Source organism: Magnolia sinica, chromosome 4 (genome assembly GCF_029962835.1).
Source record: "Magnolia sinica isolate HGM2019 chromosome 4, MsV1, whole genome shotgun sequence".
In the NCBI taxonomy this organism is placed as follows: domain Eukaryota; kingdom Viridiplantae; phylum Streptophyta; class Magnoliopsida; order Magnoliales; family Magnoliaceae; genus Magnolia; species Magnolia sinica.
In genome coordinates this window covers 3,208,014-3,232,151 of record NC_080576.1, presented here as the reverse complement: position 1 = coordinate 3,232,151, position 24,138 = coordinate 3,208,014, and the positions used below count along the sequence as shown (strand labels likewise).

The 24,138-nt window shown below is 39.8% G+C and overlaps 1 protein-coding gene across 5 annotated transcripts in view; it reads left to right on the top strand.

Moving 5' to 3' along the window:
* The window catches only part of LOC131242166 (uncharacterized aarF domain-containing protein kinase At1g71810, chloroplastic), a 31,102-nt gene extending 7,165 nt beyond the window's left edge, over positions 1 to 23,937 (top strand). For 3 of the 5 annotated variants that reach the window (XM_058240630.1, XM_058240628.1, XM_058240627.1), the window contains 14 exons: positions 1,494 to 1,584; positions 1,704 to 1,745; positions 1,868 to 1,976; positions 7,122 to 7,236; positions 7,331 to 7,380; positions 7,555 to 7,633; positions 13,609 to 13,659; positions 13,889 to 14,030; positions 14,164 to 14,208; positions 17,958 to 18,062; positions 18,149 to 18,190; positions 19,827 to 20,006; positions 21,464 to 21,586; positions 23,474 to 23,937. In XM_058240630.1, the coding sequence (XP_058096613.1) occupies positions 1,494 to 1,584; positions 1,704 to 1,745; positions 1,868 to 1,976; positions 7,122 to 7,236; positions 7,331 to 7,380; positions 7,555 to 7,633; positions 13,609 to 13,659; positions 13,889 to 14,030; positions 14,164 to 14,208; positions 17,958 to 18,062; positions 18,149 to 18,190; positions 19,827 to 20,006; positions 21,464 to 21,586; positions 23,474 to 23,578 (1,279 nt within the window). In that variant the 3' untranslated portion in view covers positions 23,579 to 23,937. Of the gene's footprint in view, positions 1 to 1,493; positions 1,585 to 1,703; positions 1,746 to 1,867; positions 2,014 to 7,121; positions 7,237 to 7,330; positions 7,381 to 7,554; positions 7,634 to 13,608; positions 13,660 to 13,888; positions 14,031 to 14,163; positions 14,209 to 17,957; positions 18,063 to 18,148; positions 18,191 to 19,826; positions 20,007 to 21,463; positions 21,587 to 23,473 lie in introns of all 5 variants that reach the window. The other 2 variants (XM_058240631.1, XM_058240632.1) reach the window with 2 other exon arrangements.
* The last annotated feature ends 201 nt before the right edge of the window (positions 23,938 to 24,138 follow it).

Here is a 24,138-nt window from a genome sequence, read left to right as displayed (position 1 = left end):
TTATTCATCTGAAGGTGTAAATTGGACATGGCAACGGTGGTTCGTGGCAGGCACTAATTTTTCAGATGATATACACCCTAGTATTTACATCTGCATTCCACGAATGCAAAATATGATATCTCCCTGGTTAAGGCTTATAATGTGTAAATGGAACATATAGGAGATAGGACCATCAAGCATCTTCAATTATTCATCTGAAGGCGTAAATTGGACATGTTATCATAGAATGTAACCCCGCCCACCTACCCTCACACACGTGGCAAGAAAAAAAGAGAGGTTCATCTTGCCTGCAGCATAACACATTATCAAGTTTGAGGAAATATAGCACATAGTTCTTCTGTTTTTCACTCCCCAACTGAGGCAAGCAAGAAAACCGGGTGATTGGAAGTATTGAATTATTTAGCTGAAAGACATGCTTGCTTTATGAAATTAAGAACCGAACTATTTGTGGTTGTACTTTTTGATAGTTGTATTCCATGCTTATAACTGTTAAAAGTGGTCCAGTGTGTGCACAGAAAGTTGTATTCCCCGTATCGAGACAAATTTGTTTCAATGTCATGGCTTTAGATTTGCTCTCATGGCTGGTTTACTGCATCTACCATCCAGAATTTGTGTAGCAGTTGATGTTTAGACAGTGCATCCTCTGTTAACCTTCCTTCAGTTGTTGGTACAAACTCACATAAATAAATTGAATTTCTTGCCTTTCCAGATCAGATGTTATTGGAGAAACAAAAAGAAACAAGGAAACAACGTTGGCCCGAAGTAGGCTCATGAGTTACATTGAGTATTCAGAAGCACAACAATTAGGCTTGTGATCATTACCCACTAAGTGAAAAACAAAATAGCCAATGTAACTATGGTGAGTGTGAATTAAAATAACCCCCCTTCATGGTTTAAGTATAAGAAAATTACTATTTATCTCTCTAACACTTTCCCTCAAGTTTAGCAGTCACTTCTCCCTTTCCTCCTCTTCATTAAGCCACTCTTTTTTTTCTTTTTTTTAATATATACATATTCTTCAGTCTCTGTACCCAAAATTTTCTCCACTTCACCTTTCATATCCTTTTCCTAGTTTCCTCTGTTTTATCCCTGTTCCAGAAATCGCACAGTTTTCCTGGTGGATCTCATCCTATTCCAGAAAACTCATGCTCAATGTTGACCAACTCTGCTTTGATAACCTCATCTGGAAGTGAAATTTCAGTTATCATCCATACTCAGAACATCCTATTATCTTAAAAAAATAAAAATAAAAATTATTATCTGTCTAAAATCATATTATAAATGGTCTAATAGGCTTTTCTAGTCACGCACTTACTTTGAGCCATTCTAAATCTACTGGAGAATACTGCGAGGTATTTACATTTCAATGATTCTACATCTCTGTTTCTTTGGTCACCTGTGACCAAAATTCTTCCTGTTTTATGGTCTTAAATTGGTGGATGATCTAATATTGAGGAATTGTTCTTCCTTTTGTTTGTCGTGTATCTAAGCAGAAATTTGTATGGGGAATTACAAGATGTTTTTGTACCAAAAATGTATTTGGAGCAGAGTAGTCGCAGGGTCTTAATTATGGAATGGGTTGAGGTACTTTGTAGCCCTCCAACCTCATCTTCTATACTTAACCTTCGTATTGATGTTGAAATATGTATCTTGCTAAGCTTTTCTTGCAAATGTTGCTTCCTTTTGTGTGCACATGTATGTAGGGGAAAAAGTTATCTGAAGTGAAGGATCTTTACTTGATTGAGGTCTGTTTGTCAAAAGCAATGAATGTTTTTGTTACCTTCTTTTGTCTTGAAGCACATTGCCTATCTCTATTTTCTTTGGCAAGGTTACTTATGGGGAGGGCTTGTCTTTTGGCATTCAACAGGCAGGAGTATATTGCTCACTAACTCAGCTGCTAGAATATGGATTCTACCATGCAGATCCTCATCCTGGAAACCTTCTACGGACAAATGATGGGAAGCTAGCATACTTGGGTATCCTTCTTGATGGCATTTATATGATTCAGCTTTTGTAAGAACTAGTGCATCCTCAATAGATTGCTACCTGCAGTGATGCAGGGAAGCAGTTTTCAGTTTCTTTCTCTCTCATAGGCAATATCTTTGTTTCTTTCTGAGTTTATTCATCATCATCATCATCATCATCTTCGCCTTATGTGCCAACTAATTGAGGTCTGCTACATGAATCTTGTTCCACCATTGCACTCCATGTCAGATTGTCAGGATTCATAAGAAAAAGTTATGGCAAAGTTTGACCGCGGCTGCCAACGTGATACAACCTTCTTATCTTTTCACTGTATATCGGTCTTTTCAGTGTTCCTTGTGCATCTTGAGTTTCAGTTGATGTCTTTTTATAGGATGGAATGGTCACATGCATTTGAACTTATAGAGATCACCATATGTTTGAGCTGTGTGGGGCCCGTCATGATGTGTAAGTGCCATCCAACCCATCCATTAGAAGTGCCCCTCAATGTTAGGCCTAAATCCAAAAATCCAGCATGATCCATAATTCATGTGGACCATATATAGGGAACGATGGGGACATTGAGGGCAATGCCCACAGTGGGATGCATAGTGTCATTTATATGTCATTCAACCAATTCAAGAAATGTGCCCAATGAGGATGAAAGGACACCTAAATTCAAGCCATTCTATAATTTAAGTGGGCAACAAAGTAGTGAATATATAGGTTTTAGGCTTGAAGCACATTTTGCTCTTTGTTGTGTGTCCCACCCAGTGTTTTAAATAGCTGCGGTATGTAGTGAATCAGTGTTTTCATTGTCGACGAGAAATCGATATTATCGGCGATATTATCGGTGTCGTTGAACCGGCGATACCGAAACCCCAAGTTTTCGTTTCTCTTCCAAATGTCGACGAAATATGGGCGATTTTTTCGAAAAAATAGCTATCGTTCTCCTTAATATTGAAAAAAAAAAATTGAAATAAATACAAAAAATATATACAAAAAAGATCTCTTACCTTCTTTTTCTCCCGATCTACCCGCGGAAGTGGATTTCGGCTAGATTTAGTGGCAAATCGCTGTTGATAGCTCTGAATTATCCGAGATAAGAAAACCCTTTTAAAAAACCCTTTTGCTTTCTTCAACGAAAGAGATTTGAAAGCGAACTTGATTTCACCGAGATTTACGGAGATTTCGGTTCGGATTTGAAAAAGAAAAAGATAAATTTCTGGAAAGTTTTTTACGGAAGATGAGATTGATTGCGATTTTCCGGAGAAGAGAGAATTTCGTAAAAAGGAAATTTCTCTCGCGTCCGGGAGGGGATTAGCTACTGACGGGTTGAGTATACTCACAGGTTGAGTCGCGAGACTAGCTGCTGAAGTGACGTCGGCAAGTTCCGTGGGCCCCACCATGATGCATGTTTTACATCCACACCTTCCATCCATTTGAAGAGATCATTTTAGGGCAATATCCAAAGAACGAGTTAAATCCAAAGCTCTAGTGGACCCCAGCATAGAAAATAGTAGGACAGTGACACCCACCATTAAAAACTTCTAAAGGCCACAGAAGTTTTAGATCAAGCTGATATTTGTGTTTTCCCTTAATTAATGTGTTTTTTAACTTTTGAACAGGTTGGATTTCAAATAAAGATTATGATGGGCCTTAGGATAGTTTCAACGGTGGGAATCACTCTTCTTTGGTGGGGTCCACAACAGATTTTTATTTGATTGATTCATTGGTTCATACCCTAAAATGATATCTAAAAATGGATGGACAGTGTGGATATAACATATCGGCCACAGAACTTGGTGACGTCACTTCAGTAGCCGACTCGCTACTCAACTTGTCAGTATCTATCTAATCCGCGTCCTCTCACACCAGCTGTATCGCTGCTGTATACATAAGCAAGTTCTGTGGGTCTGATCACAAGGTATTTGTTATATCAAAACCATCCATCAATTTGGCAAGCTCTCTTAAGGCTTGAGACGAAAAATAAGACAGATCTAACTATCAAGTGGACCACACTGCAAAAAGCAGTGGGATATTGAACGTCTACCATTGAAACCCTTTTTGGGGTCACAGAAGTTTTGGATCAATATGAAATTTGTTTTTTCTCTTCATTCAGGTCTTTGTGACCTTATGGATAGATTTGATGCAAAATAAACATTATGGTGGGCCCTACAAATTTTGTAACCGTGAAAATCAATATCTCCACTACCATTTGTGGTGTGGTCCAGATTATCTTTGGGCATGATTCATTTTTTGGATAATGCTCTAAAATGATCTCTAAAAAAAGATGAACAGTGTAGATATTATAAATACATCACTGTGGGGCCCATGTAACTTTGATCTCCTTTGAACCGTTCGTACAACTCGGAGCTCGAGCAACATTAGTGCACGTCTTCGCACGATACGTACCTGCAGCAGCTATATAGCTGGTGCGTGGTACACCAGCCAATCTGCTTCCAGTTTTAAGGGAATGGAATCCGCTTCCAATTTAATGGTGGGATTCAATCGTTGTTGTTTCCTTTGATGTGGTCCACTTGAGATTTGGAACTACTTCATTTTTTGGACCATGTACTAAAATGATATGCTGAAATGGATTAATGGAGTTGATTTCTCGCATATATCATGGTGGGCCCACGGAACACTCTCCAGTAGCCACCTCGTTATTCACAGCATCATAAAACACATGGGATACGGTGGGTACCACAAAGTCCTTACACCACCTAGAGGACTTGATTTGGCTAGTGACGTTGCCACTGTCAAGATGGCTAATGGTTGGTGCTATGTGGGCCTAATCATGATGTATTTATTTGATCCATGCTGTCCATCTATTTTTTCAGATCATTTTAGATCTTGATCCAAAACATCAGGCATGTATAACTCTCAAGTGGACCACACCACAAGAAATAGTAGCAATTGAATGTCCACCATTAAAAACCTCCCAGGGTTCAATGTAATGTTTATTTGACATCCAACTTGTTAATTAGGTTATACAAACTAGTTTGATACAAAATTTGTGGCCCTTGAGAAGTTTTTAATGGTGTGCATTCAATCAACACTATCCTATGATGTGGTTCACTTGAGATATGGATCTATCTATTTTTTGGGCTTATACCATAAAATGATCTGGAAAATTGAATGGATGCGTCAATATGTCAAACAAGTGCCATATCCAAGCTATCAATCACCAAGTATACCAATATATAGATTCCATGTCCCAAGAAAGGTGTACTTTTTTACTTCATTAACTTTTACATGTCCTAATTATTATATTTTAGTTGCATTTGTATTATTTGAACTCATTTTGATTACAATTGGAGTGATTTCTTATGGCAGCGTATGCTTTTTGGGTCCCATTAAATGAAAACTTATTATTTAATGCATTTTTTTTTTTATAATTTTTTTATTCCTAAATTTGCAAATATGTGTATTTAGGCATGCCCTGAAGTTTTATTGAAAAATTCCATCATTTTCCTCATTATTTGCCATTTTTTTTTTTCACATTTCCGGTTATCGGCGATATTATCGGCGATAACGATAATATATCTTTATCTCCAGTTAGCAAAACTTGTAACGATACCGACAAGCTGCGGTATGTAGTGTGTAGCTTATGCTACGTATCTCGTGAAAATAGCTTAAGCCATGTGTGGCCTATGCTACATGATAATTTGCATACGTTGCACGCTACCTACTACGTGGCTCACATTACAAGTTATTTTTCACTATAACACTCGATTTTATTTTTATTTTTATCTTTGAAAGGCAACTACAACAATGTTTTCAATGATTTGTTACATTTTTCTATTTTCAATAAAAATTAGTTAATCTTTTCAATTCTTTTAGTAAAATATAGTATAAGTAACAGTATTAAATCAATTTTGTTGCTATTTTGTTACCTTTATACTTAATCATTACCCTTTCCTATTACTTTAGGTTGCTTTTGGTTGCACCAAATATCATGAAATTTTGTTAAATTTCACTATTGAACTGTCTAATTTGGTGCAGAATATCATGAAATTGGTGCAACCAAAAGCAGCATTCATTAAAAATCTAGAAGTAGCATGTAGCTTATGCTATACACTATGTAGCTTACACCTCATGCTTTAGAGGCGTGAACGCTAAGCTACACGCTCTTTGCTATACTCCTCGGTCCTCATGCCTCATAGGGGCGAATGCTACACTACACGCTGGTCGCTGTTTAAAATGCTTGTCCCACCTGAGTTTTTGATAGGGATGATTCTTCGATATATGGTGATAATTAGGAGCCACACCAGATGCACGGTTTGGATTCCACATACACCTCACAGGTGGGCATCACACAGCTTGAACGTATGGGACATGTTCGAAACTTTGAATGCATGCGATCATTCCCCTTTTATAGGATTATGTTTTTGTTCGTAGGGTACCTTTTGGGATTCATAGCCTCCTCCATGGGGGACTATATTGGTTAGGTTTGACGGTGGTGACTCAGGGATTTTGGCCCAAATTGATGATGATAGTGGGGATTGAGCATGTCATGGAGGAGGTGCACTCAGATCAAGATGTGTAGGACCCTCCTGTTGCACTTTATGTGTCCACGGACAATTGAGGTTGTTTCTCAAAATGTTATTATAGATAGCTGCGAGATGAATGCACATGCTTTTGGAGACTTGGAGCTCATTTGAAAGCAATCTCCAATTTCATGGCACAAATTTGGATCATGGGTTATAGCCTCGCAGATGAATACATGTGCTTTTGGAGAGTTGGAGCTGATTGGGAAACAATCTTCACTTCTGTGGCATGTGTTATCGCCTCACAGACAAACCATACCCGACTTAAAGTGATATCATGGGTTCATGCTTAGTGGTTTGCCTGACAGCTGTAGTCGGGTTGATGGTCAGTAGTGGGTCGGGCTGTGTTGGTATGTGGGTGTTATCCACGTGAGCCTCTGCCATCACTGGTTTGAAGAGGAAGTTGCCTGGTAGGCAGCCAATCATAAAACTTTTGCCAATCTACCACTTAAAAGCCAACCCCAAATTGCTGGTTGAAAGTTGCTAAGATCATCATCACCTTCATCTTTAGCTCCAATGGAGAATTCCTTTTTTCTTAGCTCAGTGGCCGTTGATTTTTTAGATCTCACTTGCATAGTGACTAATGTGATTTTCTTCCATTAACAGATTTTGGTATGATGGGTGAATTTAAACAAGAACTGCGGGATGGATTTATCGAAGCTTGTCTCCATCTTGTGAACCGTGATTTTGATGCGTTAGCTAAAGATTTTGTCACTCTTGGGTATGCTAATTACAGACAACTTTATTGGACTGCTGAAACTTTTACAGTAGTGAACGGAAAATTCGGTTTACCTTTTTAAATCATTTTGCAACAGGCTTCTTCCTCCAACTGCACAGAAGAGTGATGTAACAAAGGCATTAACAGGTTTCACTTTTTTCACCTGCTTCCAGACCTAGGTCCCATGTGTTTGTTTTTCATGGAATGTTACGTTGTCTAGATCATTTCATGTTGGCAGTTTGGAGGTCTTTGAATCGTCAATATTCAAGGCCCATAAATTAAAGTGGTTGCTAACATAATGCAGGCGTTGTTTGGCTGTAGATGTCTTCCAAAGTGCTGTAAATAAAGGAGTCCGCAATATAAGTTTTGGTGACCTGTCAGGAAATCTGGGACGCACCATGTATGCTGTTTATTTCTGAATATCGTGTTTGGTCAATGCATCTAGTTGTTGCTCCTTACATTTACTTTTTGTTTTTTCCTCCCATGCTTTGAAGAATTTGTATGATTAGCAAACATAACAGAAGATTGGACCTTGTAATCAATGTGATTGCTATTAGACAAGTACTTTGAATGAAGGAACACGCACTATCTTTCATGAAAATGTCTTTGAACATTACTTGAACTAGAATAGTGCAACTGCAAATTTAGCTTTTATCAACATCTAGTGGTGGCTGTTACAAGTTCTAGATTGTGTGTTGTTAGGGCCTCAAAATAGATGCACTAAGGGTGCGGGCGCTGCGTAGGACTCTTGATCGCTGCGCCAAACGGGCAATAAGTAAAAGAAGACACTGGAGAGTAACACGTTGGCCGATGCGCAAGCCAGGTCACCACCGAGCAAGATGAGCAAAAGCAACCCACAACGTCCTGCCACGGCGTCGTGCCGAGTGACGCACGGGGAATGGCCGCCATGCAACTCGCTGAAAACCCCGCATTGCACGCCACATGGCAGGCTACCATTCGCCTTCGTTCACCGACATTCTCACCTATAAATAGCCCATTCCGCTCTAAAGGAATGATCTTTCGGACTGTTGGACAAGAGAAGACGGAATGATATCACCGGAATCTCAAAATCTAACCACCGACAGGTGAGAAACGTTTCGACACTCATCAAATGATCTATCGGAACATCTCTGATGCGGCGTGATCGTCCCAAGGAGGAATCCGACAAGTCAAGCCGATCCCCGGCCAAACAGAAACCCCCATAATGGAAGTTAAAAAAAGTAAGGGTGGAATGCTGCGCATTGCATCCAGTAGCCTGGCAAGTCTTGTGGCGGCCATGTCATATGACGTGGTGGTCGTAGCTCTGTGTCAGCAAAATTCCTATGCACAGCGGCCTGCCAGCTTCCGCGACGGCCGAAGTGTCCCCCACGGCTGCAATCTCCCATCCACGGTAGCCCGCTGGTCACCCGCAATGGCTTTCTCCTCTTGCATGGCAGCCCATCGATCTCCCGCAGTGGCCGAGTCATATGGCGCGGCGGCCTCGACTCCACTACGGCAACCCCCTAGATCCCCATAGCAACCTCCTGGGCTCCCACAACATTCGCTTAATGAGCATTGCCCAATCGCTTCCATGTGTTAGCTGGGATTTCAGTCAAGCTCTTATCACTTCTTGTGTGCATATTGGGCACACGGTAAGGGATCGTGATAATGCGGAGTATCCACGACGTCTCACGAGTTACGATGATATGAGTATCCTAATGCTCGCAAAACGACTATCTAATAACTTGCCTTTTGCAAGGATTATGTTAATGTTGAGGACCTCCACCATTCAGAGTCGGTCAGTGGCTTGCTCACTAAGGGCAATCTCTGTGGGCTGGACTTCTTGAGTTCATAGTCATAGGTGGTCTTCCAGAAGTCTGTCCCAGAGGCGGAGCTCAGAGTTGCACCGCTTGATTTGAGGCTTAACGGTCCAGCCCAGAGCTTGAATAAAAAATGAGACAACCTCAGAGGCGGAGCTCATAGCTGGTCTTCCAGGGCTCTCCGTCCCAGAGGCGGAGCTCAGAGATGCACCGCTCAACTAGAGGCTTGACAATTGTTTAGCCTAGAATTTGAATGAATAAAAAATGAGTCAACGCCACTTGATCAACCAAAAATGGTGCAGTCTGGACAATTAGCTTGGCATGGTTCAAGCAACCTTCTTTAGAAACGCCATCCCCTGCAGACAGTCTTTCCGCCTTTTAATCAAAGGTATTCTACATGATGTATTTAAGGGCTTGTGCCAAATCACAGCTTGGAATGTAAAGAACTCAAAATCGCTGGAATAAAATGTCTTCCTTTATGTTGTCTTCTTATGTGCTTGTTTACGTTTGTTTATGAATGTCTATGAAATTCCCTGAATAAATAAAAATACACGCAAAATACGCGTTAACATGGTCCCTCAAATCTCTAGTCAAGGTTGAATACCAGTTAATTAACTTGATATCGTGGTTTTTTTTACTTGGCAACTTTGACCGACTTGTTTGATCCCATAATGTGCCGCAACTCACCTGAGTTGGGGGTGACTCGTCCAACTCAGGTTGTGCCCAGGCAGATTTGTAGGGTGACTCGTGGTACCGAATTGGATCAGACTCTACTGAGTCTGAGTTAACTCAGAAGAGTCACATCCCTCACAAACTAGTCACAATCCATGCATGAAATTGCTTGAATCAACTCAACCATTCACAAGAAATTCTGTGTTTTCCTGTTAAAGCTTCATCAGCTGCTCACTGAACTCCTTTTGAGCAAAACCTGAGAGGTAATCACTGTGATGGCAGCAAGTCTGAATGTTTGAAAATATCACTAGAAGAGCAGTACCTGAAAGTTGAGAATATATATATATATATATATATATATATATATATATATTCTGGTATGAGAGTTCATGTAAGTGCCCTGGGCCATCTAGAAAATCCTCATCTTTCATCAAACCTCTGCTGCAATCATATTTGACATGTCGGTGCCATCCTACTGTTATACTTTATGAATTATTTTATCCATGATCGGTATATTTATTTGATGTCGCCAGTAGACACCAAACTTGCATCTGTTTCTTCTTCTTCTTCTTCTCTGTTTTTTTGGTAAACTAAACTTGCATCTTTTTGCCATTGTATTTGCTGCGAGATGAAGTCACTTTTTATTGAAAGCCCATCTTACACATAGTTTGGTCAACTTCACCAAAGTTTTCTCTGTTGTAATGTTATTCCTCTTTTGTTTTTTTATCCGCAAATGTTTTTCTTTAATTGAAAGGCATTGTTTTCTAAACACTGTATTCTCTTTGGATTTTTTTTTTTTTTTTCTATTTGTGGAACTAGGTTGTACTGTCTAATAAGTCCTGGTTCAAGCCTTTCTTGATCCTTATGTGGATCCTTTTATTTAGCGATGAAACTTAACATAGAAGCAGAAGTATCTTATAGTACAATGGGATTTTCTTGCATGTTTAAGGCCAGATGGATTTCGTAATAAGCATCCTTGAAAACCAGTTTGGAAGCATTGACACTAGCTGTGAGAACGGAACAAAAACAGATCTCCACAGCATATTGATTGTGGTTGTAGTTGAACGAATTCAGTCCCAGGATTAACCTATAGAACAAATAATCAGTATTGCAAATTCTCATTTACCTACTCTTCCATCCGGTAGTTGAAGAAATGATAACCTTATTATGTATGTGTCATTGAAAATTCTCATTTATCCCATTCTTCCATCTAGTTGTTAAACAAATGAAAACCTTATTATATTTTGTGCATTTAACATTGTCCGCTCATTTGTGTATAATTTAACCTTACAAATCGGTATTCGTGATTAGGGTTACGTGAATTTAGCTCTTCTTGGCAAGTGGGTTGGGAGGCTCAGGCATGAGGAGGGTAAGTTGTGGAGAATGGTTTGCTAGGAGGACCTCCTTATATAGGGCTTCTAGTATGTGGAAAGCGATTGCGGCTACTGAGCATTAAGTGCGTAAAGGGATTGCTTTCTCGCTTGGAACGGTCTTCGCACTCGTTTTTGGGTTGATACTTGGTGCTGAATCAATAGAATATCTATTTTTGCATTGCCCTTTCGCTAGAGGAGCGTGGGATCACTTTTTAGGTTCCTTGAAGACAGTGTGGGTGATGCCCAAGTCAGTTGATAGTCCTCTTTGGGCCCTTTTTTTTTAAAAAAAATAAATCTTAATGGCTTTTTTTTTTTGGTCTATTTGGGGAGCATGAAACGGGTGTTGTTTTCATAATGAGACTCCTGGGGTGGAGGATGTAATTAGAAAGGTTAAGTGTCTAGTCTCGGGGTGGGCTATTCATATTAAGTGCAGCCTTGGCTGCCAATTTGTCTATTTCATCTTTTTTGGGGTGCCATGTATTCTTTTCTCGTTTTTGCGAGCTTCTAATAAAATTGTTATTATATCTCAAAAATAAAAAATAAAATAAATGATTTACAGTTACCAAGGGCATGCCTTGTGTCAATCATCTAAACAAAATCAAATGAGTTGTAGATCTTTTTATAGAATACCTTGTTCTATAGATGGCAAAGCCCTGAACTTCGTAAATTGTTGCAGCAGAACTCTTACCAAATCTTCCATAGTTAACTCTTATAATTCTTACCACATGTCATTGTATCCCCCAACAAACACAAAACCATCTTCTCATCAGCATACATTGGAAGTTTGTACATCCGAGAATGCCAAACCCCCTTCCCAATTAGTTCTGTGGACCCATTCACAAGCCACTAGGTTGATTTTCATTGTTTTTTGGTTCTCATTTAGAGACAAGTTTTTCATAGGTATTTCCTATGGCTTGGGTGACGGATCTAACATCAGATTTTGGGAAGATCCTTGGTGCTGGGACCACCCTCTACATCTTGATTTTCCTAATGTAGTGCGGGTGGCCCCGAATGCGAGGTTAAGGGTGGCGGATTGTTACTTGTGGGAGGGGTCTCAAGTTGGTTGGACCCTCAAATGCAGGAGTTTGACGGATGCGGAAGAGGAGTTTCTTGGTGTTTTGGCTTAGATTAAAGTTTGTAGTTCCCTCGAAAGAGGCAGGCTCTTGGGTTTGGAAAGTGCATCCTTCGGGGGTCTTCTCGGTTAGATCATTTTCTAATATTCTTCGGCCTTTTGATTTTAAACCACAAGAAGTTAACGCCTTCCATTTTTTGGTCCTATGGGGTGCCGTCCAAGGTGGTAGCTTTTACGTGGTTGGTGGGTAGGTGGAGAGTGCTGACTATTGACAACCTCCAAAAAAGAGCCATGGTCATCCCAAATATGTGTGGGTTGTGTTGCTGCAGCGCTGAATCTATTGACCATCTCTTCATATTTTGCCCCTTCACAAGCAAGGTGCGGGATCGCGTTCTCTCCTTCTTAGAGGTGTAATGGGTCATGCCGTATTCTGTTAGGGGGTTTCTATGGGCATGGTGTGGAGGCTGTATTGAGAAGGTTGGGAGGGAAAGATGGCTCATGATGTTGCCGGCAATGTGGTGGATATTATGGGGCGAAAGGAACCGGAGATTCTTCTGGGATACCTCTTAAGTCTCTTGAGATGATTGTGGAGTCCATTCTATTGTCTGTTTCGGAATGGACTGTCTCGAGTGCTAAGTGCTAGTTTGGGTGTCTTTTGTTGTTTTCTTTTGGGCGTCCCTTGTATTCTTTTCCTGCTTTGCTTCGGCTGCAAGTCTTTAATAAATTTTCTGTTAACCTTAGAAGAAAAAAAAGGGATAAATCGAAACATCATGTTGTTCTGCAGTGTATTGAAACATATAAATGATGAACTTTGGGATCTTCTTTACCTCTACCTTGACATCAAAGGCAAATGACCATGGCACCCTATCTACAGAAAACCATTACATATTTCTATATTGCAGGCATCTTTTGAAAACTGTGCTTCTTAGATATGCTCATTGTCAGAAATGGTGCATGCAAAAATCACACAGGATGATTAACCACAAACAATAAAAAGACACTATTAAATGTCCAAAGCAAAGATGTATCATTCATACCATGGCCGAGTGTCACACCAACCAAATACAAAGCATCATACCTTGTATGCATAGCGTTAAACCATGCTTATATCAGGCATCACACCTGATAGGTTTTGAGGAATTGCTCCAAAAGCAGGAGATTCTCTCTGCATAAAGACTTTTTTTTTTTTTTTTTTATTCAATCATTTAGAAAAGAGTGTTTTACATGATACATACTTCTAAAGCAAAAGAAACCTAATTTGATCTGTTGTATGGTAACAATACTTTTAAATCAACCAATGAGGGAATAAAAAGGCAGCAGGATGGTGAGAGGCTATCGCTGCAAATTTTCTTGCTCTCATTGTCTAGTTAACATGTCATTGTCTTTTTGCTTTTCTATTTTGGTGTTTCCTTTGTTGAATGTTTTTTAATATATATATTTTTTTGTCTTGCTTTCCTAGGTACAAGTTCAAATTTCAAATACCCTCATATTTTTCTCTTGTCATTCGGAGGTAATCATGCTGTACCAAAAAAAAAGAAGTCCATGTAATGGGTGTTGTTGCTTTTTCTAATGCACATTGTCATAACTCATGAGACTTTCAGATTCTGATTGAGGTTTCTTTGAATGTTCAAGAACAAGGACTGCCTGCTTTTTCTTTCTTTTGCGGAATACTGTTGAGTCCACCTGCTTTCATGAATTATGAGGAAACTAATTTTGTTTTCTGCTCTTGAGTGTCCCAGCCTTGCAGTTTTGGAGGGTATTGCAATTAGTTTCAATCCTAATTACAAAGTTCTTAGTAGTTCATACCCATGGATTGCAAGAAAAGTACTCACTGACAACTCACGTCAGCTTAGGTCAACATTGCAGGATCTCCTTTATAAGGTGAATTTGCTGGTCCATCTAACTTAAATCATATTCCGTGTGTCCTAGTCTTATTTTTATTGTAGTCCTGCTAATCTGTGATGCTTATACTTAATTAGTTTAACAAATCATAATTCCGAATTGTCTTAATCAGGAGGGTAGATTCAGGATTGATCGTTTGGAATCTTTACTTACCGAGGTGAGTTTTCTATTCTCTCATTCATATATATGCATGCACACATCTATCGCATTTTCTCTTTTCTTTTTAAAAAATTTGAACCATGCTTGTCAAGGATGTTGTCATTAACGAAGTACATCCTATGAAATTAGACCAAACAAAATTGCAAATTCATCCATAAGCCGATAATTCAGTGGGTTGTTTGTGAAAGTGTATAGATCCATTTATTCCAAACACTAATGTGCTTCCTTGTAAAACATGGGTCAACCAAGATTTTTTTGTTTTCTTTCATTGGCCCATGAAATATCACAATGTCATTTTACCAAATTTCCTAAATGACATTGGGCATGTAAAAAATCTTATAATTCTAGTTATCTTTTAAACCCACCCTTCGGATGGAATATTTCCTTATATAACCATACTATGCTTTTCCGTGAGAATTTTTTCCAGAACTTCTTTAAGCAGAAAAATGACACGTGAGGAAAAATGTTGTGAGGAAGAACGCCATGAAGATTATGAGGATGGTCTCGAGGTAGGTCCATTCAAATGGGATTCTTAGAAGTCGATCACGGAGATTGGAGGTAAGGAAGAAGATCTACATCAGTGACATCAATTGAGGAGGAGGATAGTCAAGGAAGGAATCAAGGTTGGGTGGTCATGATGAAGCCCTAGTAATGCAGGGGCATTTTCACACCGGGCTCAAGTGGGGTAGCCTGAGGGATGCAAGGACACACTCGGTGTGGTCGGCCCGTGTGAGGCGGTACCCATGTGATGTGGGGCCCACGGGGGGGTTCGGCCGAGGTCCCAACCTGTGCGACGTTTTCTCCAACTACACTTACTGGTGATATAGAAGTGTATAGAGTTGAAAATTCATTGAGTCACTATTTGTAGTAATGAATGTATTAGGAGTGCACTCTTTGGAAAAAGTTCATGAAAACAAGTAATGCAGGGGCATTTTCACACTGGGCTCGAGTGGGGTAGCCTGTGGGATGCGGGGACACTCGGAGTGGGCAGCCCGTGTGAGGCGGTACCCATGTGATGTGGGGCCCACGAGGGGGTTCCAGCCGAGGTCATAACCCATGCAATGTGAGGCTTAGGCTATAAGATAAAGGGATTAATTCGCCATGCTCTATCAATTCGAGCTTTTAGAGCAAGTGGTTAATTGTCTTGCATCACCTAACATCTTAACAGGATCATTGTTCAAGGGAGTGGAAAAGGGGAGGGAGTTCGAGACATGACAGTGAGAAAAGCCAATCAAGAGGTGCGCAATGAGGAAGTAATCAACAACATCAAGGGTGAAACAAGAGAGAGCAATCATTGAGGAGGAGAAATCAGAGGGGAGGTGCAAGGTGGTAGGGTGGATGTAGGTCGGGAAGAAGAGTATGCCAAAAGGGAAGAAGGATCTAGGAAAGTCTGGCCTATCCCGAAGCTTCCAACTCTCTTTGTGGAATTTTTTTTTTTTTTTTATTTTTATTTTTTGGAAAAGTGATGGTTTATTTTGCCAGGCCGAAGCCAAAAGAATACAACATACAAAAGAGGGGAAAAAAAAATACAAGAGAGCAAAAGAAATTATTATCCCTATAGCTTTAAAAGCTATTACCTATTCCAATATATATTGCCCACCTATGGAAAATTTACCAGAGGGATGTATGAACTCAACTTCAAAAGGGTTTTCGAAATGTTAGTGACTGCGAGGGAGGTGGTGATTCCAAGGCAGAAAGATACCAATGAGATGTGGGGGTTCGCATTTTGTTTGTTTGGAGAATTCAAGCAAGACTTGGTGACTGAGTCATTAAATGGGAGATAGTATGAGGGGTTGAAAGTCTAAAAGTATTAGTGTAGAGAGCCTAGTAAGATTTGAACTTAGTGAATCACCAAATAGCTCCAAAGCAGGATGAGAAGAGAGAGGGTCAAATTGGAAAAGTAGGGAGTGGTGGTCTTAGAAAAAGAATCACCAAATAGCTTGGAAGCAGGATGAGAAGAATGATAGATTGGAAAAGTAGGGGAGGGTGGTCTTAGAAAAAGGAGAAGGAAACGAGGTAGAAGGCGTAGTGACGCTAGGGTTGTCTTACAAGGATGTGGTGTTGAAGAAATCTCAAGGGGAACATACAGGGGAGGGAAGGAGAGGATGAGCCGAGAGAGGTTAGAGAGGAGGGAGGGAAGCAAAAACAAGAGACTCAGTGAAGTTCGAGCAAAGTAAGGGGACTATGTGCAAAGGCGATACTTGTGGTCTTATAGAGCTCCCTCAAAGATTGCGGCTTTCAGTTGGCTGGTTGGAAGTGAGAGGGTTCTAACCATGGATGATCTTAGAAAATGATCAATGATTATTCTGAATTTCTGCCTTATGTGTATGGCAAATGCTTAATTGGTCAACCCTCTCTTCATTCACTACTCGTTTGTGCATCAAGCGTGATTTGGTTTCCTTAGGAGTTTCCACATTTCATGGACTATGCTAAGTTGGGTCTTCAGAAGCAGTAGAGGGCCCTGTGGAGGCTAAGTCTATTGGTTGTCCTTTGGGTATTATGAGAAGAAAGGAACTGGAGATGTTTTTGTAATGTTAGCAATAGTGTAAAGAGGGTTTTGAGGAGGGCGATGGCTTTGTTGTTGAATGGGCCTCTTGTATAAATGGGCTGAGAGATTGTAGTTTTCCTCTCTAGTTTGTAGTTTTGCACCATCTCGGCACTCTTATTAATAAAATCATCATTACCTTTCATAATAATAATACACAAAAACAATTCCTTTGGTCAGGACTTATGAGAAAACTTATGGCATGAATTTGTATCTAGATTTTTTATTTTTTTTATTTAGAAAAGAAAGAATACCACACAGCACTAAAATTTGAAATCTTTTCACTGTTTTGTTTCTAACAACTTAAATCAATTAAATTGAACTTTGGCAACTGGTATAATCACATTTATCCTATATTGAGTACTTAAATCTTAATTAATGCACATTGTAGTTTATGCTTTATAACACATTTAATATGCATGTTTAACAACCAAATAAATGCAGAGATCATTGTTGTCGCTGACTTTGTGATTGAACAGAGCCTAGAATGGGCATTCATGTACACATCATGATAAAAATGTTAGGCTCTGTGGAGCTTGATCATCAGAGATGTACTGTTCTTCCAAACAGCACTGCGAGGGCAATTACATACTTTCACACGGTATTTTATGTGAACCCTAGTTCATTTGGGGTCATATATATAGCCTGTTGTGTGTGTGTGTGTGTGTGTGTGTGTGAGAGAGAGAGAGAGAGAGAGAGAGAGGAATTGTATTGAGAGCTGCTGCTTCTTCGTTTTTTCCTCTGAGCATAATGGATCGGCGTGAGTCTGTGGACATACCGAAAGGGAACCATGTAAATCTGTGTTTTGATTTGCAGCTTCTCCCTTTTTTTCCTTTTGACTTCAATATTCCTGTGTGTGATCGAGAAGGTTTTTTTTTCTCCCAACAAAAAATGCATGTGGTTTGATGTACAATTTGGAAATAGCAATTCGCCTGTTTTTTCACACACCTATGTGAGTCTGCATCTGATGAGAGTGTACCAATAATGCATGTGAACATTGCCTTTACAAGTTATCTTAGAGTCAGTGCTTTCCTCAGAAAACATTCACAAGCATTTTGATGGATCTCTTTAAAATCTACTTGACTAGGAAAAGCAGCGAAGCTTGCATTGCTATGAATTCTTGTTTAGGCCCTACTTTAGCTGTTTATTTTCCCAGTTGCTGCAGCTGATTTCTTTCAGAAATTTGCATATTTTTATGACAGTCCCTTCGTGCAAGAACAGAGCAATCATTGATAAAAAAGGAATCAGTAGACACAGGTTCCAAGGTGGTTATCAAGCAGATACTTTCCTTCACATTGACTGAAAAGGTATTGACAGCTTTTTCTTTTCTTGTTGTATTGTGCCGAGGCACTGAATGTGACATGGGAGTTTCATTTCTCTTTGTTTTTTACAGGGTGCATTTGTGAGGGAAATACTTCTGGAAGAGTTTGCTAAGGTATGGTTTTAGGCCTTTTCATATTCTACCGTTTTGCCAGTGATTCAATGGGATTTAAGGATATGGCGAAGAGTGAGGGCAGGAGATGCTTAGAATCTGCAAACTTGGCCGCTTATCACGATAACATGACCAAACAGTACACGGAATCTCAAAATAGTGTCATCTGATAAAAACAGGGATAAGGATGTAACTGATGAGATAAATAAAGGAATGGCAACTAAGTGCAAGCTGCAATTAATGCCTTAACTGTTGTACCTTGGGGATGTCTATCTCCATTGCTATTCGCAAGATATGGCATGAAATCATGACTATAAGATGGTTTTTAAATGCTTAGGAAAATATTAAAGTTTGTGTTTTTCATTTCTTCATGAGTATGTACTGTGTTCTATGCTTGTTTGAAGTGATCGTGGAACATCCTGAAGTCGAAAAGATAGATATGACATTGAAATGATAAAGCTACATCCAAACATGACAGATTTGTTACTCTATTTAGATATCAGTTTAAGTTTCCCTTTATTCAAACCAATTTTCAAATGCAAGTAGCGATCAGATCTTTGTTCTTCCATAATCAGTTCAGTTATGTTTTTACATGAGAAATGTTCACATACAACGTTGTATGTGAGCTTTCAGATACAATGCTGTATGTGAACTTTTGCATACACTGCTGTATGTGTACTTTCACATATAACACTCTCCCACTAATGTTTCACTTGTGTTTAACATTCAAGCGATGCAAAAGGTGGGGCTGATCTGGAAATGTCACCTGGGGTAAAAACCAGGATGGTTTACTCATCCAGCAGGCTAAACCCTTGAAATCAAGGACAGCTGATGTCTGATCCAGTGTGTGGGTGTGGCCCACCTAACAAGTGGATCAATCTGATTTTTGCCATGGGTGATCTGGATGGTGCAGACCACCTTGCATATGGCTTGGATGTCCCCTCTCTCTCTCTCTCTCGGCAAAGAATTCATTAAAAGAAGAGCAAAAAGAATTCAACAGAAAGAAACAGAGCAAAAACAACCCCTACATGGGGGCCCAATCTCCCTAGAGTCTAAACACCTTAGAGACCGCTGCAGGGATAGAGCCGCTTCTATTCCTAAAGCAGCGGTCGTTCCTTTCCCCCAGATGGCCCATAAGGCAGCTAGTTAAGCAAGACACCATTTCCTGATTACTGATTTAATTGGTTCTCTTTCAATGTACTAAGGTCTTCCAGAAATGAAGTAATATTTCAACAAAGATTTAGCTTCTGTGACCAAAATATTTCTGACATGCATTTTAGAAATTTTTAACCTTTACGAGTAACTGCCAAGGAGTGGGCTTGGTGATTAATATGCATTTGCCTGATTCATCCCAACCTTTTTAGCTGCCAATGTATTTTCCACTGGATATTGGACAAGAATTTGAGTAATCCAAGTTGCAGAGGTACTTTTCAATAAATAAATAAATCCAAGTTGCTGAGGTACTGTATGGTTGGGGTATATACTTAAACCTCTATCTCTATTTTGAGTGCATGTGGCCATATGAGTGAATTCAACACAAGTTCTCTGAATCTTAAGTTCTTCTAATGATGTAATTGTTTGATTTGGTTTATTCTTATTTTTTTATGTAACACTTATTGCCTTGTGCAAATAAATACAGGGTATAGATGCACTGGGTTTAGCAACCATGGACTCTGTCACTTCTGCTGCTATTTCGAGGTTGCCATTTAGTCATTTTCCATCATCCACAATGGCAGAGGAGGATATCAACAACTTGAGAACCCTGCGCCGCCTGATGCTATTGTTATCTGGGCTTCAAAGGAGTGAAAACTTAAATGATGTAAGAGCTGGACACTTCTTTGATAGTTATCTATCTGAATATTTAATTGAAACTATGAGAATAAACTTGCAAAGAAAATGAATCTGAATTTTCTAAGAAACCTCTGAACACCCATTCCCCCAACCCACACACACAAACAAACAAACAAAGATAAAAGTTCATGGATGCACTAACTTTGTTCATGACTTGCTTAGGTCTACTTTGTTGGGACCACTAGGTAAGGCATAACTCACAAGTCGAATCCCACTTCAAACCTGGCCAAGTTTTTCATATCTTATCACTTATTGTGCCCTAATGTTTGGAAGTCCCTGGTTCTTGAGGTCAACACAATTCACTGTTGTGCCAAAATAATCACAAGATACGTTTGGGATGGTCCTGTACATTTCAGTTCTGCTTTGTGGTGGAGAAGGCTGGAAAAAGGAGCGCATTTATTAAGATTTCTGTTTCCAAACCACTGTTGGCTTGAAGTACTGCCAACTGCTGTTTGCCACCCTTTGTTTCCTTTTCTTTCTTTCTATCTTTCTTCTCCTTTTTTTTTTTTTTTGAGATTTGCTGTTCGTCACCAATGCATATGCCTACCCCATGCAGGTTGTATAGGTGAGTTGTCTTTCCTTGCCAGTACGGGTGACTTGCATACTGAGTTCCGGATCAAAAGAATGGGATGATTTCACCCACACAAATAGTTGTTATTATTATTATTATTTAAGTCAACAGTACCTGGGTTTGAACCCTGGATCACTCAAACAGACTACACTGTCTCCACTAGCTCATCTAACGAGAAGGAAAAGTGTCCACACACTGGCTCATCTAACAAGCGGGAAAAGTGTCCACACACTACAGTCTCCACACAAATAGTTATTAGCAGTCTTAAACTTTGAGACTTATTGGGACATAAAAAGGGATTTTCAACATATAGGTCAGGGGTATTAGGGAATTTTTAGAAGTGTGCCTGCTTATTAATGGATGGCTCAGATTTTGCCTGCTCAGCACAACAAGGGGTACAGATTTGTGCACATGACATTTCTGCCCTTTTCTTTCTTTGTTTTTTCATACATGTAGCCTAGACCGACCTCTCCTACATCTAGCCGGCACGTGCCACCATACCCACCAGTATCCTGTATTTCTCTCATCAAATTCAAGCACGTCAGTCACTTATCCACCATTAAAATATTGTTGGACCTTTCAATCCTTATTAGGTTTCCTAAACTGCTGACAACTGAAGAGTTCACCGTTTGACTGTTGGATGAATAGTCAGAACATCGTGATTTCCATTGGACTCAAAATATGGTCTTTTTTTTTTCTTTCATTCTTTTCTTCTTCTTCTTCTTCTTCTTCTTATTATATACATATATATATATATATTGCCCCCTTTTTCCTTCTACCGGTGAAGTGTGGGCCTTTACTGTGTACTTATGCAATTTAATACATTAGGTTTTTTTTTTTTTTTTTTTCTGCAGGGAGGGAAAGATGTTATCAGGGTGGATGAGAATCAGAAAACAGGCTTGGAGGAGGCATTACTTGTTCTTTATCAATTGCCATCCGCTCAAGATTTTCTGCCCATTCTTTCCGTAATTCCTGAGGTAGGTAGTCAAATACATACATAAAAAAATTATGGAGAATTGTTCACAAGCAACGTTGTATGTGAACTTCCATATGCATCACCTTCTTTTCTGCCAACATGTCACCTGTGTAGAACATCCAAGCCATGCAAAGGTAGGCAGTATAGGGGCAAAAATCAGTCGAATAGCTTCCAACTTCATGGGGCAGTACATACTAATGTTACTGATAGTGGAGATGCTCGTGGTCTGTTTTTTCTTAGGATCGGCCAACATATGTACTATATAATATGCCCATCCTATGATCCATTAAATGAATTATTTAGATTCCTTGATCAATCTAAATTTTCTAGCAACAGCCGACCATTTTATGGACCCCTAGGCTAAAGCCCTGTATGTTGTACATATACCAATATATGCCATCTTATGGGGAACTGATGTCACTTCCTTAGCATGCCTTATCACTGCTTAATTGCAATTTGTAAATTTGGTAGCTAAGCAGTCATATGTGCATAACAACAAACACTGTAAAATCATGGTTTAGGATAGGTAGGCCAAACAGTCAAATTGATCTTAAAAGCAAAATGCAAACTTTGCTAATTAAGATGTGAATTTTCAATTACAAAAAACTAACGATTATGAAAAACATTCCTATCCAACTGGAGCCTTGCACATGGGACACTGTGGCAGGAAAGTGAACAATGTTGTATGTAAACATTATCATCAATAGGCATGCTAGTGGCCTTCAAAGGCTGCTGCAAACAGACCTAGTATTTCTTTTAAAGATGCCATGTGGAGAGGGTACTAGACCTCTTATGTGCAAGTTATTCCACGACAGTAATGGTGGTAGTAACAGCCACCACCATTACTGTTACGGCTGTTATGGCCTTTTCTTTTTTTTCTTTTTCTTTTTCTTTTTCTTTGAGGAAAACCTGTAACAGACTGTTACAGGGCCGTTACAACCCCGTAACATGTAACAGTTGCCACCTTTAGCGTTACACAATGGTCACTATGGCCTTGTAACAGCTGTTACAGCACACCATGCTTATGTGACATAGAAACCTTGCTACAAGGGGGTGTTTCTCAGCCACAGACTATGAAGCGGTATAAATTGGCATTTCTGTTAAAGATGCCACGTGGAGAGGGTACTAGACCGCTTGTGTGACACTGAAAGCTTGCTGCAAGTGGGTGGTGCTCAGGGACAGATATTGTCTCTTTGTGGCAGTACAAATTGGTGTCATCCGATTTTATACAGCTGTTTGATGCATATTCTGGTTGCTAGGGCATGGGTGATAATCATCGACTGTTAATGTCCCCACGAGGTACAGCTAGGGCCCCTCCACAGGATGGTTGTGGTAGGTGTAGTTACTGGTTGTGAGAATTATGGCTTCCTGTGCAGCAACAGGCGCTGTTTTGCTGCTGCCAAGGCTTCTGGACTTGTGGGATGGTTTGGTGATCCAGACCTTCAATCTGGCATGACCGACAGTGATAGGGAGTGTCCCAGTTCTGGGCAATTTTGGGGCACCCCATCCTCACAATCACATTGGATTTACCTAACCATCCCCATGTACAAGTCCTGCTGAGCAGCAAGCTACACATTTTGGTGCCGAGCAGGATCCCATAAATTCTGCATTACTCAGTTGGAAACTGCAACAGGTTAATATCGGACCATGAATGACTCTTTGACAGTTGAGAAGTGCAATTACTGCAGATTGAATGCACTTCATCTGCAGGGCACACCGTGTAGTCATCACGCAATTTCTTCAACTGTGTAGTTTGTAGGACCTGCAGCTGCACATGATTACTTATTTCCAAGGCCGCTTTGGAGAATTTTCATGATCAATCTCATTCCATATATGCCGTAGCTACTTATCTTGTTGCCAAGCTTACACATGCTACAATATCTTGCAGCTTCCACCCGAATCTCAGCAGCAATTGCTTCTGTTGCCGGCTGATTTGGCTGGAAGGCTAGTGTCTCGTGCAGTTGCAAGAACAATTCGGAGGGTTGTTATCTAAGCATTTCAATAGCCCATACATTGTTACATCAAACTCCAGAGAAGTGCTGTCGTGTAAATATCATTAAGAGACCCATTGAAAGCCTTCCGCATGCTAACCACGCTGGATCAAATTTCAAAGCTAAATTCTGGTAACTATGAAGGATTGGTCAATGTGCTGATAAGACAGATGGCTTATTGTTTGGCAAATTTCCTTGCCACTAATTCAAATACCGATGATTCAATTGATTTTAAGTGTGGAAACAGATTATCTAATTGAGATAGGTAGCTTGCTTGCCTAATTTGTGAGTCCCATGGACTGTTTTCTTCTTATTAAGAAAAGAAGGAAATGAAGTGGTATCGGTAGATAATATTGCTATATGCCTGTTGTGTATGTTTAGGAGCTGGACAGAGATCAAACAAGCGAAGTAGATGGTTTTGTCCAATCAGTTTTGACTCAAGATCCAGCCAGTTTGGATCGTTGAAACATGACACTATTATCTAACAAGTGCCCCTTCGAAGTACCGTGCATAAAATGCACTGGGACAAGCATCTTTAAACCGTCCATTCTCTTTGCATAAC